The sequence below is a fragment of the Mesocricetus auratus genome, unplaced genomic scaffold (assembly GCF_017639785.1).
Source record: "Mesocricetus auratus isolate SY011 unplaced genomic scaffold, BCM_Maur_2.0 Super-Scaffold_100028, whole genome shotgun sequence".
NCBI lineage: Eukaryota > Metazoa > Chordata > Mammalia > Rodentia > Cricetidae > Mesocricetus > Mesocricetus auratus.
The window spans coordinates 16,889,551-16,906,166 of NW_024429209.1; the positions used below are offsets into that span (position 1 = coordinate 16,889,551).

Sequence of the window (16,616 nt, forward strand, 5' to 3'; positions counted from 1 at the left end):
TAAGCCTGACAGTGAGTTCAGTGCTGAGAACCTGCATGCTGAGAGGAGAGAACTGACTCCCTAAGTTGTCTTCTGACCTCCACAGGTACGATGTGGCAGGTGGGCCTCCAAATAAATAAATAAATAAATAAATAAATGTAATATTTTTTTAGAAAGACAAATATATAAAAACAAACATCTGACAACAAAGGTGTAATTGTTCATTTTATTTATTTTTGGCAGTCTTGGGGCTTGCCCCACATAGATTAGGCAAACACTCTTACCACGGAACTCCATCTTTAGTGTCTGGATTTATAACTCTAAAAATAATTTCATAAGGGAGGGGAAGCATATACCTGTGTTAGCCATACACGAATACTCATTCAAATGTACATATCCATGTATATTTCAGAATTGTTCTAAAACCATAACCTAAAAGGGAAATCTTTATCAAATATACAGAAGTAAACAGTAAACTTCTATAGAAAAAGTGCTGGTCAGAAAATGCACAGATCACATGTAAACATTTGTAAGTTTTGTGAGTAGTGCATAATCCCACAGTTTGCACTGACGAAATCGTGCTTTCCCTGGGGGCTTCAAGTCACACTACACACTTGGCGTAGGTAGTCTCTAAGTACACTTATGCTACCGTTATCACTTTGAACAGATGAAGAAATTAAGGCACAGAAAATTCTATTCTTAAAGTTGCAAGGAGTACCATTAAGCTGTGACTAAATTTCAGGACACAGTCCCCCACTGCAGACCCTAAATTGGTTATGCTATGTCTTTTCTGTAAAAGCATTACTGAAGCAAAGTACTCCCAGAGCCCACAACCGCACATACATGCATGCCTGCACACATGTGCCAACACATGCACAGTTTAGGAACTGCTGACTCATCCATCCAAGACCACAGAGGAAAGGAACCAATGAGATAGAAATTACAGAGTCTTCCTCATGAACAAGGCGTCTTTAAGCAAGGAGCTGGCTTCGCTAAAAAACTTCTTAAAATAGACAGACTCTAATCCCCAACAACATTTTCCCTTGTGTGCAGGAAAAACAGCTGCCTGAGAGCTTTTACCTAAGGTTTAGCTCTGTTGACAGCTGGTGTTTCCACAAATATTACATGAAACAGTCATAATAAATGGCAGCCAGACCCGCTCAGATCCCCCAGACAATTAAACCATAGTAGGTCTGTGTTTCTGAATTGGAAATGAGAATGAAGGTTGCTTCTTTGGGTTTGGTAGCACAAACATTTAGCAACCTTCACTAGAGTGGCTGACCATCAGGAATGACTGACTGTCGGCCTCCCAGTGATATCACAGAAGAGGGAGAAGCAACAGTCTCTTGAGCGGGTCTGTAGAAGCAAGGAGGGTTCTGATTGGCTGATGTAAACCAGTGGTGCGGTCTGGGGGTGGGGCCCGCCCCGCCCCGCCCCGCCCCGCCCCGCCCCATACTTCATGTGCTTCCCTGAGTTGATGGTCTTAGTAAACATCATTGTCTAGACAATAGGTTCTAGACTAGCTCTACAGAAGACAATGTGTGCCGTCCTCTGCGGGCTGTGCCGTGCTCTTGTCCTTGAAGTTTGCCATCTAGGAACACCGAAGCCATAAGCACCGTTCTTGCGGAAGGGGAAAGATTGCTGGTCTTGATCTTGGTGAGGAGAAAAATCTGGAAAATCAAGTAGAGACCATCATAGCCCACAATGGGTATTTCAATCACCAGGAAACAAAAAAGCTAAAATTAAAACTATCACAGGTATCCGCCAAAAGTGTAGCTCACTGAGCGAAATATGTGCTCTGGCCTTGCTGATGCCTGGAGGCTTGTAATTAACAATTCTTATGCCATTCTACTTATGTGGCCTCTCCTCGGAGTTTGATACATTTTCTGTCACTTACAGACCGTATGGAATTATTTCTGTGCTTTTGGGACCTCATTCAGAAGTTCTATGCATAACTATGTGGCTCTAAATGATCCACCTACCTCCTTGGGTCCTTCTCTTGACCCCAAGCAAATAAACCCTAATCCTGTTGTTGGAAAGACAGAGAGAGAGAGAGAGAGAGGCTGGCTTCAAGCACGAACATGTGACTGTCAAGCCACACGTTGGAGATGTCATCGTACACATCAGACAATAAAGTGCCTCCATCTCACTTCTGGTCACATCGCTGGTTTTGAGCTCATTGTAATGGACATTAGGAGAGACCAACCAGACTGACAAAGCTCAGGGTTTACTACAGGAGCGATTTCTCAACACAGTGGCTTGAGCAGCATACTTGGGCCCAAGTTAGAAAGAAAGAAAATAGGCCAACAGTGTTTAAAAAAAAAAGGAGAGAGACATTATGTGGGGCTAGAGAGATGACTTTATGATCTTGCAGAGGACCTGAGTTTGGTTCCCAGCACCCATGTCATCTGGGCATCTCACAGTCACTGTAACTCCAGATCCAGGGGATCTGATGCCATCTTCTAACTTCTGTAGGTACCCATACTCCTCCGGCACACAAACACGCACATTTGAAATAAAGTCTTTAAAAAAGAAAGGAAGAAAGGAGGGAAAAGAAAGAGTGGGGAGAAAGGAAATAAAACTAAATCTAGACCCTTTTCAAATCTGGCTCACTCCTGGTCAGGAAAGGCACCCAAGGGCAACAGGGACCCAGAAACTCACCTCAGCATCCTACCGTCGACAGAAGGCAATGGGTGGTTCCCGGTTGGGTACCAGGATGCCGAGATGCAGCATCTGGACAGGTTCATTGTCTGCAGCCACGATCTTATATTTTCGGACGATCTGTAACACACATTGAGACAAAAAGCAGAGTTAGCCCTCTCTCCCCTGCTTTGGGGGAACAGTCCAGAACGTGGCTGCAGAAACCCAGCCAGGACTTTTACCCAGCAAAGAGCCAAGTGGAGCTGCAGCTCAGCCAGTCGGCGCCCAATGCACATCCTCTTCCCAAGGCCAAACGGGAGATGGGCAAAGGGATTGATCTTCTTCTCCTTTTGTAGCCAGCGTTCAGGTTTGAACAGATTGGCATCTTCAAAATTGTCTTCACTGGAACCCAGCACCTGGGTATTTAGCATTAGCACCGTCTAAAAAAGAACACACACACAAACACACAGAGAAAAAGACGATATTTTAAATAACCAGAAGCAAAATAATTCACAGAAACACACCAATGATGGCTGTATCACTTGACATGTGTTAGTGAGAGCATGGAACATATGCACATGTGTGGGGTAGTACAGGTACCCATGTGTACACACAGAGGGATGACTCCTGATGTCTCTACTAGTCTCCACCTTAGTCCCTTGAGACAGGGTCACTCCAGGAACCTAGATTTATGCTGGCAGCCAGCAAAGACTGCCGATCCTCCTCTGCCTGCCCTGCATACAACTAGTTTTCTTCAAGGGTGGAGGAGGGGATGCGGACCCAGGTTTCCACTATTGTGCAGCAACAGCTCAGACCCTGCTGAGACCCCCTCCCCAGCCCCAAAACTCCGGAGAGTTTTGTGTTCCATGTTCATGACCGCCTCCTCTCTCTCTGCTTTTTCAGATGAAGAAGAGGGTGGACCCTTCTGTGGATCCCCAGAATGAGTGCTCTCCTGGTTACAAAGCTTCAGGGAGATGTGACAAGCTTGGGGAAGTGTAATCTTGTCAAGCTTTGCTAAGGAGAAGGCGTAACAAATTGTACTTACTCCTTTGGGTAAAGAGTATTCACCCAGAACCGTTGGTTTGTCCAGAGTCCGAGTTGTAAACGGCACACTTGGGGTAAGCCTGAGAAATAAAAGCAGAATTGGAAAGGGGGCCACACACTCCACTCAGCCCGATGTGGCACTAGGAGTGGAGACAGAACGAGAAGCAGAAGTTCTGTACAAGTTCCGTCAGGGTGAGAAAGAAACCTCCCTCTTACCACGGGGGCGGGGGGGGGGGCATTGGCCACTGACAGCTGCCGGGATGGAGAAAGCTGGGGAGTGACTGAGGGAGGTGGACGGACCTGGGCAGAGTTGAGGCAGGGGAATGAACATGACCAAGATATATTGAATGAAATCTCAAATAACTAAGTTTTTTTTTAATACCTTCTTCTCAGTATGTATGTCTCTTGTTTCTTATCGCACTAGTTTCTTACCACATTATATAATGCTGGCTAGTGGCTCATCGATTATCCGGTTCCATTCCATCTGTACACATCTCCTGCCTCACCCTAACCCTGCATTTCTGCTACTCTATGGCTGACTGCTCTTCACAGAGGTCATGCTATTGCCTTCTGATCCAAGACTGGGGGGGGGGGGGTTACTTTCCAGGAAGAGCTAGAGGCTAAAGGACAAAGATGTCTGTCTCTGTGTCTTCTCACTTCGCCTTCATCTCCAACCCTACAATCACAGCTGGCTCCCTCCTACTGACAGCATCTGTCAGAGGCAGGCTGCAGGATTGGCCCACAAGGCTGAGAAGGTAAGTAATATAAAAACATCAACACACCCCAAGACACTTCTCTCTAGCTTAATAGATGTGTATAACCAGCCAGGGGGAGGTAACTTGAGAGGAGCCATCTTGAGGTATCGTTGTTATGGTCTAAAAGAGAATCCTTTTCTAGGGATGTAATGTACTGATTGCCCAGAGCAAAAGAGAACCCTTTCTCGTGTGCTGGCTCAGAGGTGTGTCCTTACCTCATGGATTCTTTCAGACAGGCCTTTAAATAGGGCATATTCTTCACGTCTTCTGCCCGTGGCATCTGGTTCCCGGGTAGCACGCTCTGGATTTCCAGGAGAAGTCTCTGCTGCACTTGGGGATTCCGGCATAGGTTGTAGAGAACCCACATCAGGCTGTTGGCTGTCTGAAAGGCAATCCACAGGTGAGAGAGTCTGCCGATAACTGGCCTCAGGATGCCATCAGGCGGATAAAAGGTCATGTTTAGAACCACAGTGGGATGTAACTGCTTGAGCACAAACAAACGCATGCACTACTGACAAGAGCTGGGTAAATCTGGGGACTGCTGGGGCTCATTTCTGGGTCGTGGTATATTTTAACTGCTATACGAGATGCTACCACTAGGGGGAAACCGGAGCGAGATACAAAGAAATCCTCTTATTTCTGCCCCTGCTGGAACCAAAATGTGACTCTCTCTCTCTCTCTCTCTCTCTCTCTCTCTCTCTCTCTCTCTCTCTCTCTCTCTCTCTCTCTCTCTCTCTCTCTCTCTCTCTCTCTCTCTCTCTCTCTCCTGTCTCGAATAAAAAATTGAACTAGAACTGTTTTAATGAACAAAACTTGATGAAAAAACTTAGTGAAGAAAGGGCGGAGAAGTTCTAGAGTTGCCAATGGAAGGTTTTCTAATATTTTCCCAGTGCAGTTAAATGCATAGCACTTTGTCTTTCTGGAACCTAATAAAAGCTTTTTTGGCTACACTCTAAATCCACCACGAACATGAACAGGCATTATCAGGGTTCTATCCGCATGCAAAACGCCTTTACAGAAGGATGCAACACCCTGCCATGATAGGATCGAGGTGTGTGATAAATAAATTCTAACGTCAAATTGAGTATGCCAAGATGTCAGAGGCTTTTTTTTTGACAAAGGCTGGTGGCCTTTTCAGGGCATCTTTGGTGTCTTTTCTGAAGGCAATGAGGAGCAGACCCCATTTGCACTAGCATGAGTTGCGCGAGCGCGCGTGCGCGCGCGCTCGGCTGCTCTGCCACTGACTTAAAGCTACAAGTCTCCTAAACGCGGAGGTCCGTCCTATCCTTCCTCTGCAGACGCCACAGCGCTGTGACTGAGTGCCACGACCCACTCACACTAATGAGCAGGGTACACGACGGGTCAGAGCCAACTGGTATTTGTTATTTTTGGAAGAACATGCCTCCCAGGCAGGCTTCTTCATGTCAGAGGGCCAGTGGCTTCAGTTGCAAATTAACCATGGATGCCATTATTACAGAACGGGGGAGAGGGCGTGGCCTCCAAATTAAAGGCAGGCAAGCCGCTCTGATCCGCCCAATGTGACTTTCAGAATAAACAGGACTGAAAAGGAAATGGGTCTGGTGTGTAGCCGTATTAGAGAGCGCCTCACCACAAGTGGCAAATAGTGCTCCGTGGGGCTGGGGGGTAACTTCAGCTTTCACCACATCCGGGGCACACTGTCTGCCCACCCCCAGGAAAACTGCAGAGCTTAATTCCAGGGGATGTGGGTAAGAAAACTTCAAGGGCTTAGCCTGTCCTGGCATGACCTGTGTTGGGAAAGGCACCCTTATCCTTAACTGGCCTTCGATGGATGCCTTCGACGGATGCTAATTTCTCTCTAGTAGGTTCACACTCTCCACCCACCAGCCATAGTTCCCATGTCAAAGCATAAATTGGTCAACTTAGTCCCTTGCTTAAAAAAGAAAATGTTCCCTCATGGTGTATACCCCAACTGAAATAGCAGCGTGTGTGTGCTCATATGTCAGGGCACATGTATGTACATGCATGTGGAGGCTGGAGGTTGACGTCAAGCATCATCCTGAACCACTCTCTACTTCATTTTTTAAGGCAGGTCTCTCTAGTCTTCTTGGCCCTGGGATCCTCCTTTTTCCACATCTCCAGCCCTAGCATTGCATACACAGGCCACCTCACCTGCCTTTTTTTTTTTTTTTGTTATTTAAATCAGGTCCTCATGAACGCCCACACAGTACTTTACAAACTGAGCTATCTCTCCAGCCCTGAAGCTTGAGAAACTTAGGTTATTTTGCCAGAGTTTGGGTATCTGACTGTCTCCAAATTCCCGTGTCAGTTCCCATGTCTGCCTACTCAGGACTTTATTATTGGAGAATATGTTATTACTCGATGTCCCTGCTCTGCCCTTAAGGACCAACAGGCTATGCTTTGAGTTCCCCCACGTTCCCCAAGGCACGCACTATGGGAGGTTTGGGAGGTTTACTATTACTACTGGTTTGGGGAGGCTGTTGCTGCTACTCTGGTAACTGCTGGAGAGAATGAGTCCCCGTCCACCCTTACCGTCTCCACTGCAGCAAGCTGGAGCTCAGTGACCGCAGCATATAGTTCTTTTTTGGAGAGATGGCTGTCATGGTAAATATCGCAAAGGAAATCTGCGCCAGGCTGCTGGGAATATTTCTCCAAGCGGTTGTCGATGCAAGGCTTCACTGTGATGGAGGAGAGAAAGGAGAGAGAGCCTGAAAATTGGGACGAGGAAAAGAATCCTTGGAAATCATGCAACACTGAGTCTTTCCAGGGACATTGGCAGTTTGCTAGAGGGGAGTCTCGTGAATATTCTCACTACACTGGCAAGAACTGGTCAAGACCGACATGGATAGATTTCTCAGGAGCCACTGGACATCTTCTAAAAGTGTGGTTGAGAACCAGGGGAGCCGGAAGAGTCAGTCTCTCTCTCTCTCTCTCTCTCTCTCTCTCTCTCTCTCTCTCTCTCTCTCTCTCTCTCTCCTTTTTCTCTTTCTTAAGACTGGGATTCACCATGTAGCCCTAGCTGGTCTGGAACTTGCTATGTAGACCAGGCTGGCCTCAAACTCACAGATATATGCCTATCTCGGCCTCTGGAGTGCTAGTACTAAAGGCATGCACCACTGTGTATGGCCTTGAAGTCTACATTTCTGTCCAGCTCTGGGGCCAGGCTACAGTCACATTTTGATGAACAAAAGCTCAGAGTTCAGAAGGGACCATCATGAGAGGGGATGAGAACAGGCCTTGTGTGCACATTCCAAACTCGGAAGCAGATATCACTAAACATACATACAAGTGCAGTGCCTGGAGATACTGGTAACACTCAAAACATTTAGCATTTATGAAACAGATTCAGACAACTGTCTCACTTCAATTCATTATGCGGGCAGACACCAAACTAAGACCACCATGGAACTAGTGGGCAGGGTTAGCCTGTGGTGGAGCTGGCATCTTAGTCTGAAGCATGGTCTGGTCTGGCGTTTTAGGAAATCGACTTAGGTGTGTCTCAGGACCATGGCTGGGGGACTCTTGGAAGAGTTGACTGTGTGGGTTTGTATAAAGGTTAAAGATATACAGGACTGCTAACACCCCGTGTCGTGGAGTAGAAATAGCCCTAACCACCAAAATATCATATTATGCCTGATATTTAGGACACTAAAAGTTGTACCAAGTGGGAATTACTGTCATTCATTATTTTAGAGACGGAGCAATCAAGGATGGAAAGGCTAAACCACCACGCATGAACTCAAGTCTGCCGCTGGAGTTCTTCCTTGAGCCACCTTAGGCTTGCAGAGTGGACTGTAGAGAGTCTCCTGCCACCCCACCCCCCACTGTGCTCGTGAGTTTGGAAAGCTGTAGAGTGGAAGTCACACTGCAGGAAGATCATGACTGCGCAGTCAGGTGGATTACAGGGGGCCTCTCCTGGGCAGAGGGTCGGGGTAACTGCATAGTAGCAGGCAGTGGGAAGGCAGAGTCTTTCACCTGATTTGAAAATGGTGTCCCAGGCCAGAGTGTGCGCCTGCCACACTTTGGTGTTGAGGCTCTTGTGCAGCTCCACGGGGGTCACCATCATCTTTCCAAACGTGCTCATCATCTGGAAGAAACCCAAGAACTTGAACCCTGGATTCTTCTCTCGAAGCCAGTGTTCTCTTGGAGGGGGCGGGGTCCGTGTGTGTGTGTGTGTGTGTGTATGTGTGTGTGTGTGTGTGTGTGTGTGTGTGTGTGGTGTGAGATATTGGGGATCAAACTCAGGGCCTTGCTGTTGCTAAAAAGGCATCCACTACAGAGCCACACTGTATCCCTTTTATACTATTTTATTTTATTTTGAGACAAAGTATCATTACATTGTCTGGTTTGCTCTTGTGTAGCCCAAACTGAGTAGCTTAAAATGTGTAATGATCTTACTTCCGCACCTCAACCAAGTGGCCTGTGCCACCAGCCCGTTTTTTTTCTCAGCTCAAGATAAGCTTTTATTAATATGCTTAAACCAATAAATCATCATTTGCAGTAAAGCAAGTTAATTGTATCTCATAATGAAAATCTCTAAGCTTATTTTTGTCAAATATACATTTACATACAGAGTGTCCCACTAGGAGCACAGGATGAAGGATTTTTTTTCCTTTTTTTTATTTACTTTTCAGTTTAAATTTAGATTAGAAACAAGGTTGCTTCACAAGTCAGTTCCAGGTCCCTCTCCCTTTCCCTCCAACAAGCCCCAGTTTTTAATGGTCTAATTGAAAAGGAAAAAGAAAGAACTGGAAAATTATGATTTGCTCATTGACTCAAGTTTCTAGATACCACATGATATTAGTTAATCCCAAATCAATTTCACTGTGTCTTTGATATCTCAAATTACTTAAACCATTCAAAACTGTAAAATCTGAAACATTCAGAGACTTTAAAAAAGACCTTTCAACCAACTGACCATTAATCAAAATAACTTAAGTACATTTGAAATAATTTTTTGAAATAATTTTTGTAGTAAATTAACTTTGCCTAAACTGATAAGTAATGGACTTTTTTGTATGTTCGCGATTGGTGCTCATGCTCATGTATATATTAAAATAGAGACATCAAAGTGAATGAGTTAACTAAAATACTGAAGTGTGTTCTCACTCCTCCTTGTGGACAATCTCTGTTAAGCTGTCCAGAGCGACTGCTTACCGTCTTGATGGCTGTAATGAAGGTCAGAGCTTCTTCTGCAGCTTCCTTTTGAAGGAGTCCAAATCTCTTCTCATATAACACAAGGCAGATGCCTGTCATTGGAAATAATCACTATTGTTATTTGATCGAAGCCCTGCCAGAGTCTGTGATTAGCTGGCTATTAAAGACTGAGTTCTGTGTCTCATGATACTGTGGTCTCTTCTAGAAGGAAAACAAAATTTCAAAGAGTGAGAGAGGAGGGCAGGGACTCTCTCTCCTCTCTCTGGACATCATTTCTGGGAGCTCTGGGGTTCCAGAGTTGTGCTCTTGTGACTGACTTTGTGTGAGTTTTGGAGATTTGAACTCAGGTCCTCAAGCTTGCCCACAAACCCTTTTCCACTGAGTTATCTCCTCAGCACTCTCTTGGCTTTCTCAATGAGTCTATGTTTATCTCCAGGTTTCCCTGTTGTCTCTGGGTAGAGTGCAGAGGCAGCTGCTGTTGTTTGTGGGCGGGGAGAGGACAGTTTGAATGCCCAACTGCACTGTCTGGGACACTCTTCCAAAGATGCCTTTTTAACATCCCCTTTTCCTGACCTTCATCTCCTCAGTGAAGAGGACTCCTCTCAGGAAGGCCCATGCTTCTGCTCCTTCTTAGTCCTTTAAATGTCCTTACCTGTATTTGTCACTATAGAATTATAGCTTTGTGAAGCCAAAGACAGGATTCACTTTGTTCCTCGCCATAGTCCCTAATGCTTTTCAAGTGCCTGACACTTAGAAATTGTTTAATAAATGTTTGTTGGATGACTTCATGAACAACCTATACTACAAGTCATAACTAAAATGGGTTTCTACAACCTTGTCATAGTGGTGACAACCTATCGCTATGGAAGTGTAAGCAGTGCTGAGTTTTGTCCCCCAGATCTCTTGCAAAGATAAGTGAACAAGACTATAAAGTCAACTTACTTTCAAACGACCATTTGTTCAGTTCGCTGTACAAGTCTTTGATGCGGCCTCCGTCATCACACAGCTCATCCATTCTCCCCATAAAATCAGCCAAGACCTTAAAAGAAAGAACATGGGAGGCACATCTTTACGTCACCGGAGGGACAGAGAAAGTTCAAACTGGGTGGTTCATTGGAGCGGACCTCTGCTGCTGGTGCTGACTGGCACCAAGCACACACTGTCTTCTCCAGGTCTGCCCCTCGCCCTTTCCTAAGCTCTTCCTGTAGGTTCAGGCTCATCTTAAGGGTATTTTCCCACAGTTGTCGTGTGTGTGTGTGTGTGTGTGTGTGTGAGAGAGAGAGAGAGAGAGATGTGTGTGATGTATGTATGTGTGTGTGGGGGTGGGTGGCATGTGTCCATGTGCTCATGTGTGGAGGGCAGAGGCTACCATTGGTGTCTACCTCAGTTGTCTTCTATTCTAACTTTTGAGACCGGGTCTCTCACTGAACCTGGAGCTCTGAAATTTGGCTCACCTGGCTGTCCAATGATCCCCTCCCAGGTGTTCTCCTGTTTCTATCCCCCATCCCCCACACACACCAGTGCTGGGATTTGAACTCAGGTCTCCATAGCCAGAGTGCTAGCACTTTACTGGCTGAGCCGTTTCCTCAGCTCTGGCTCTGATACTCTAAGAAGAAATGCACCCTCTCTGGGCAGTTTGGATGGGTGAGCCATGAGGGAGGAGTCAGACTGAGTGGATCAGCAGCTCGGGGACTGTGGTGACGTCTGGAGCAGTACCTCCATTTCACAACTCTGCATCTGGTCCGAAGCCTGTCTTCCCACCAGCTGCTTGTGTGAAGTATGTGGAATTTGGAGCAGGAAACCTACAAGTCCTGGACAGAGCTCCCTCAGTAGATAGACCTGCAACTCTGGGACAGCCATACAAGGTCTCTAGCTGCCAGACTCGGAAACCAGAGCCTGAGGTGACTCAAGCCTCACACTGGTGAGGTGTGACCCGGACCACTACAGCCTCACAAGGCAGGAGGCACAGATGAGAAACTGTTTAGAGATGCTAAGTCACTTGTTTACATAACTGGTGACCTGCCAGGATATACCTGACAGAAGGGGGTGAGTGGTCCTAAGGCCTACAGGTAACAAGTGGGCATGTTTAGCTTGCTTACGTAATGCATTTTAAAAAGTAATTTGAATTTGTTACCTTAAAAAAAGCCAAGAAAAAAAAAAGAACGAAATAAAGCTGAGCACAGGGGCTCACTCACTCCTTTAACCCAAGCACAGGGAGGCAGAGGCAGGTGGATCTGTATGAGTTTGAAGCAAGCCTGTTCTACGTAGTAAATTCCAGGCCAGCAGGGTTTACTTAAGGAAGCCCTGTCTCAAAGAAAAAAGAAAAAAATAACGAGAGATTTTATAACATCTATGGATTTCCCACAACCTGTTTTGTTAGTATTGTCTCTATTACTACCAGGTGACACTGGGTGTGCACCCCCACATAACAGGAGCTAGCTGGAGCAGCTGTTCTCTCTAGAAAAGGTTTATCTATGCTACTTGATAAACGTCCTACTTGGGACTCACATTACCGTGTTATATTATCTGGCTTTGAGGAGCTCCTAAGTTTGCAAAGTCTATGCTGTATGAGCCCATCTGGGTCCAGGTCCAACTCAAAAAAACCTCCAATGTGAACAAGAGTGAAAAGGACATTACTATATGCCTAAGCCTGTGGCGTGGCTCTCTGTTGGCTAAATGCTGTTATTAAAGTTCTTTAGCGTGGCATAAAATCAATCTCTAGGGTAAGGTCTGCCCATTGTCCAGTATCTTTTCTAAATCATTCATCTGCATGGAATGTGAGATCTCTGGACACATCATGCCATTTCATTCCTCTGCATTTTCAGAAGACTAGTCTACAGGAGTGCCCTGCACCCCAATTCTTTGCCTCTCTGCTTCTACTCCAAAGTTCCCCTCAAACGGTGCCATCTAGGACTTCTACAAGCATTATCTCCGTTAGCTCTCATTGTGAACTAGGGGCTCTAAAACCTGGGAAACCTGCTTAGGAAAGTTAAATAACACCGGGATCTCAGCAGTAGCTGGTGGAAAGCCGTGGACGGCAAAGTCGGCTTGTAATTGTTCCTTCCGCGGGGGCTTAGAAGGTTTTGGAGTAGAGAAAGGAAGGTAGCTGGGGGGGGTGGGGGTGGAGGTGGGCAAGAGCATGGAGTGAAGGCTGGAGGGAACAGCAACCCCCCTTGAACCACCCGCGATGCATGGTTATTCTCTCTGTGCTTTAGAGATGTGACCCAAAGCCTAATTAGCGGTTCTCGGTCCCGGAGAAGCCCAGGGAAAGCTGGCCCCAGTGCGCAAACCTCATTGATTTTACTGTCCAGCTTCATGATCTCCGCCGGCTTCATTAGTTTCTTTTGGAAGGCGCTGCGGATCCTCTGCCACTCTTTTCCTTCCCTGTGCAGAAGGATCGCGTTTAGGGCGCTGGGAAAGAAGCTTGGAGGATTCGTGGAGCACCCGAATAAACTAACCCTGCAGGTCGCCTGGAAAATTCTCAGGAATCTCAGCACCCCATGAATATTCGCGGCTGTCCATTATGGACCCGAGAAGGGGCTCACAGCATCGTTCAGCTCCCTGGAGGGAGCTGGTGGCTGCTAACAGTTGCTGGGGAAGGGTTAGTCATGTTTCTTCTGTGGTGTAGGCTCCGACACGTTGGCAAAGCTCTAAATAACGCCATTCATGCTCGTGCAAGCAGCCTCGGGTAATCATAAACACAAACACACGATATGGAAATAAGGTGGGGAGTTGTTGGGACCAGGGAGCGTCTCAGCGGGAGTGGGTGTCGGATCAAAGAGAAGACACAGATGAGAACGCGTATACATTATATGCACGCGTGAAATTGTCAAGTAAGTGTTAAAACACTTAGTTTGACACTAGGGTTTAAATGTTGCCCGACACCAGGAAGGTATAGCTCAAACAAAAGGGACTGGAGCTTTTGGTGTGTCCTGGTGGGGAGGCAGGCATGTGTGCATCCCCTGACTGTATGGCTCTTTGGGAGGGGGCACGTCTACCCTACAATTCAAGGATTAAACCGCCTGCCCCCCACCGCCTCCACCCTGCAGAGGGCACTCACAGGATCAGCAGCCCGTAGCCCTCGTTGCGGTGGTCCCGATAGGCTTTCCAGGGTTTGATCTCCAGTCTCTGAGGATGCGCGCTCTCCGTACGGTATAGAGCTTCCAGCAGGCTCGGCGAGCCCAGGTGCACCGAGTCGAAGGAGCCCAGCTTCATCCGGAAAATCTGGCCGTACTTCTTATGGTACTCTGCCTGCAGAGGAGCGGGCCAAATGCCATCAGCGCGCACCCTCTTGTGCCAGGGGCGCCTCTTCTTTGAGCTGCTGCGGGTCACCTGAGACCCCCCTCCCCGCACCACCCCCGGGCCACCCCGACCCGGAGGAATAGAGAAGAGGGGGCGTGACAAATTATTTACCAGAGTGTCATGTTGTTTCTTCAGACCACCTTTCCAAAGAATCTCCAGCAGACTGCCTACCAGTGGCCAGTTGGTTGGTCCAGGTAGGGAGGTGGTGCCCCGACTCTCGCCACCTTCTACCAGAGGGCAGAGGGGCACTTCTTTTGGCGCGCTGGAAGCGCACACTTTGGATGTCACGGATCTAGGGGGCTGCCCGAGGTCTCGCAGCCGGCTCAGGAAGGCCATCAGGGAACGCCTTTTGTCAACAGGGCAGCTCATAGCAGCAGGAGACACGTGGGACGCGAGGAGGGGCAGGGACTGAAAGGGGTGAAGTGTTTTGGAGGTGCTGTTGGGTCCTGAAGTCTTGTCGGTTTGAGAAAGACAGGCCAACAGAACCCGTGGCTGTGGTGGAGAGGTACAGAGCTGGAGGGACTTCGGAGAGGAAGATACTCAGGGATGCTGTAAGGTTCAGCCGCTTAAGGTGCAGATGCCTGCCCTGAGCCAGCCACAGCGTCTGGAGAAGAGCGGCTGGCCGGGCTGCGGTAGCTCTGAGGAGAGTCCTCTGTGGTTCTGCAAATCTGAATTCTGAAGTCGCAGGGTGTGAAGGAGGGTAGAAGCGATGTCGCCGGGTCTGATGTACCTCGGTGTGCCTCCTCAAGCTCCCAGGCACAGGGACCTCGTATTTATGGAGACAGGGCATGCTAGGATGGCCAATGAGCACCCTGAGTTGGGCGGAGGGGGACCTGCTGGCAAAGCTGGGAGGAACGTGGAGGGGCGGGAGTGAGAAGAGGATGGAGTCAGCAAGGTGAGTGAGGGCGCCTAGGCCTGGGTGACCCACACTCTGCACACAGTGAACTCCACCCCGGAGATAATCCAGAAACGGGCATCGAGCCCAGGGTTCAGCGGGTGCTCTGAGAGCGCACCTCCCTGCCCTCCTGCAGGCTGCAGCCGGCCTTGCAGCAGCCCGCAAGCTATGCTTGCACAATTGCCACGCGGGGCGGGCAAGGTCCCCGAGGACAGCCCGGAAGGCCGCCCGTGCCTGCCAAGCGAGTGGAGAGCGTGCTTCTTCCAACATCCCGGGAGACAGGTTTACGCAACCTGAACCGGACTACCTTTGGACGAAAGTTGCCTGTTTTGAGTCTCTGTAGGAGAGGACTTGAGACTAGTACAGGAGGCATCAAAAGGAGGGCTGTGGCCTTCTTGCCGTGGGTCTTCAGTTAGGCACGAAAGTCCAATGCTGTTTGCAGAATTTCCTTGCCAGATTCCTAGATGCTTCAGGTTGGGTTGTTACGGAACTGAATAAATCAATGCACGATATGTGTGTGTCCCCAGCTGATAATCAATAAAGGTTGCTCGAGGCATTAGTTCTTCGGGAGATTGTGGAATGTGCTGGAGGGCATGGCTTAGTTTCCTTTAGATTGTTTCCCATGCTTCCCTCAAGCTTCTAGCAAACCGCCCATCCTGAGCAGAGCAGAGGCACTCACAGATTCCCAAGAGCCCTACTCCCTCCCTAAAGTCCACTTAAAGCAAGCAGAGTTATTCACAGACGCAATACCGCTTTTGTGGCTTGCTAGAATGGAACTCACTTTCCTAACTCTGCACGGAAGTAGGTCTTTGCTGATTCAAAGTGACTCATATTGTTTCCTGCTTATCCGAAGCAAAGCCCCCAGCCCCCAGGCAGGAGGCAAACTTCTTCCCCCTGCTTTCCAGTCACCCGACCTAAGGTTATTGTAACCTAAGCACTAGCAAAATTTTCTCTATGAAGTCTTTCTGTGAGCATCTGCTGTTTCTGGAAAACCTTTTTTGCAATCCGATTTGTGATTTGTGTTCCAACACTATCGTTTCAAATTTGTCTTAAGAGGTCAGTATGAATAAAAAACAGTATATATGTATGTATACATATGCATATATATAATGATTCAGGTGTAATCTACTAGACTGATTTAAATAGGCATTGCAGCATATTACAAATTTATATAGTCTTTTGCATCCTCATGAAACACATACCTTATACTATATGTAATATGGTGTAGGCCATATACTGTATGAAGGTACCATGTTATATTTTTGAGAGCCAGTGGTGAAATAGGAATTTTGCATCAATATTTCTGTTTAAATTTCACCCCAGCTCAATGTCAAAAACACAGAAGGTGAAAGCAAATACAACCTCACCCTCATGCTTAAGGAATTAAACACCCTGTCCATTGTCACAGACATCAGTGGCCCCAATGGCACTCACGTCCAACAGTTTCTGACCCAGCCTGACTTTCCAGCATACACATCTACATGCATCATTATTTCTATCGATTTCTTGAGACAGAGTCTCGTAGCCCAGGCTGGCTCAAACTCTTAATTCGCCTGCTTCCACCCCTAGAGTGCTGGAATGGCAGGGTTATACCAGCAGGCACAGCGCCACCTAGGTAATTGTACCATGTTTTCCTGAATGTGAATATGTGAGAATACTGGAAATAGTCCTTCAGTGACAATGTTTTTCCCAAGGAGGGTGGGATCAGAGTGTTTTCCTTTGGGTATAGAGTGTGGTGTGAGTGGTTTCTGTGCTGTTGGTGATGGAAAGTACCATCCCTAGAGGGAGGCGATTTGTTTTATTCATCTCTTCTGACTGTCTGGATGCTGTAAAGACTGATGTGT

General features: G+C 47.4%; 1 protein-coding gene across 1 annotated transcript; it reads right to left on the reverse strand.

Annotated features, from left to right (window-relative positions):
• Positions 1-1,377: 1,377 nt before the first annotated feature.
• LOC101827330 (1,25-dihydroxyvitamin D(3) 24-hydroxylase, mitochondrial) lies at positions 1,378-15,572 on the reverse strand. The gene is made up of 12 exons (XM_005074457.4): positions 13,989-15,572; positions 13,636-13,826; positions 12,866-12,959; positions 10,518-10,614; positions 9,576-9,667; positions 8,394-8,505; positions 6,951-7,096; positions 4,634-4,800; positions 3,665-3,743; positions 2,862-3,059; positions 2,641-2,760; positions 1,378-1,649 (listed from the first exon to the last, which is right to left on the reverse strand). Exons 1-11 carry the CDS (start codon positions 14,244-14,246, stop codon positions 2,650-2,652), a joined length of 1,545 nt encoding a protein of 514 aa, XP_005074514.1. The 5' UTR covers positions 14,247-15,572; the 3' UTR covers positions 1,378-1,649; positions 2,641-2,649.
• Positions 15,573-16,616: the final 1,044 nt, after the last annotated feature.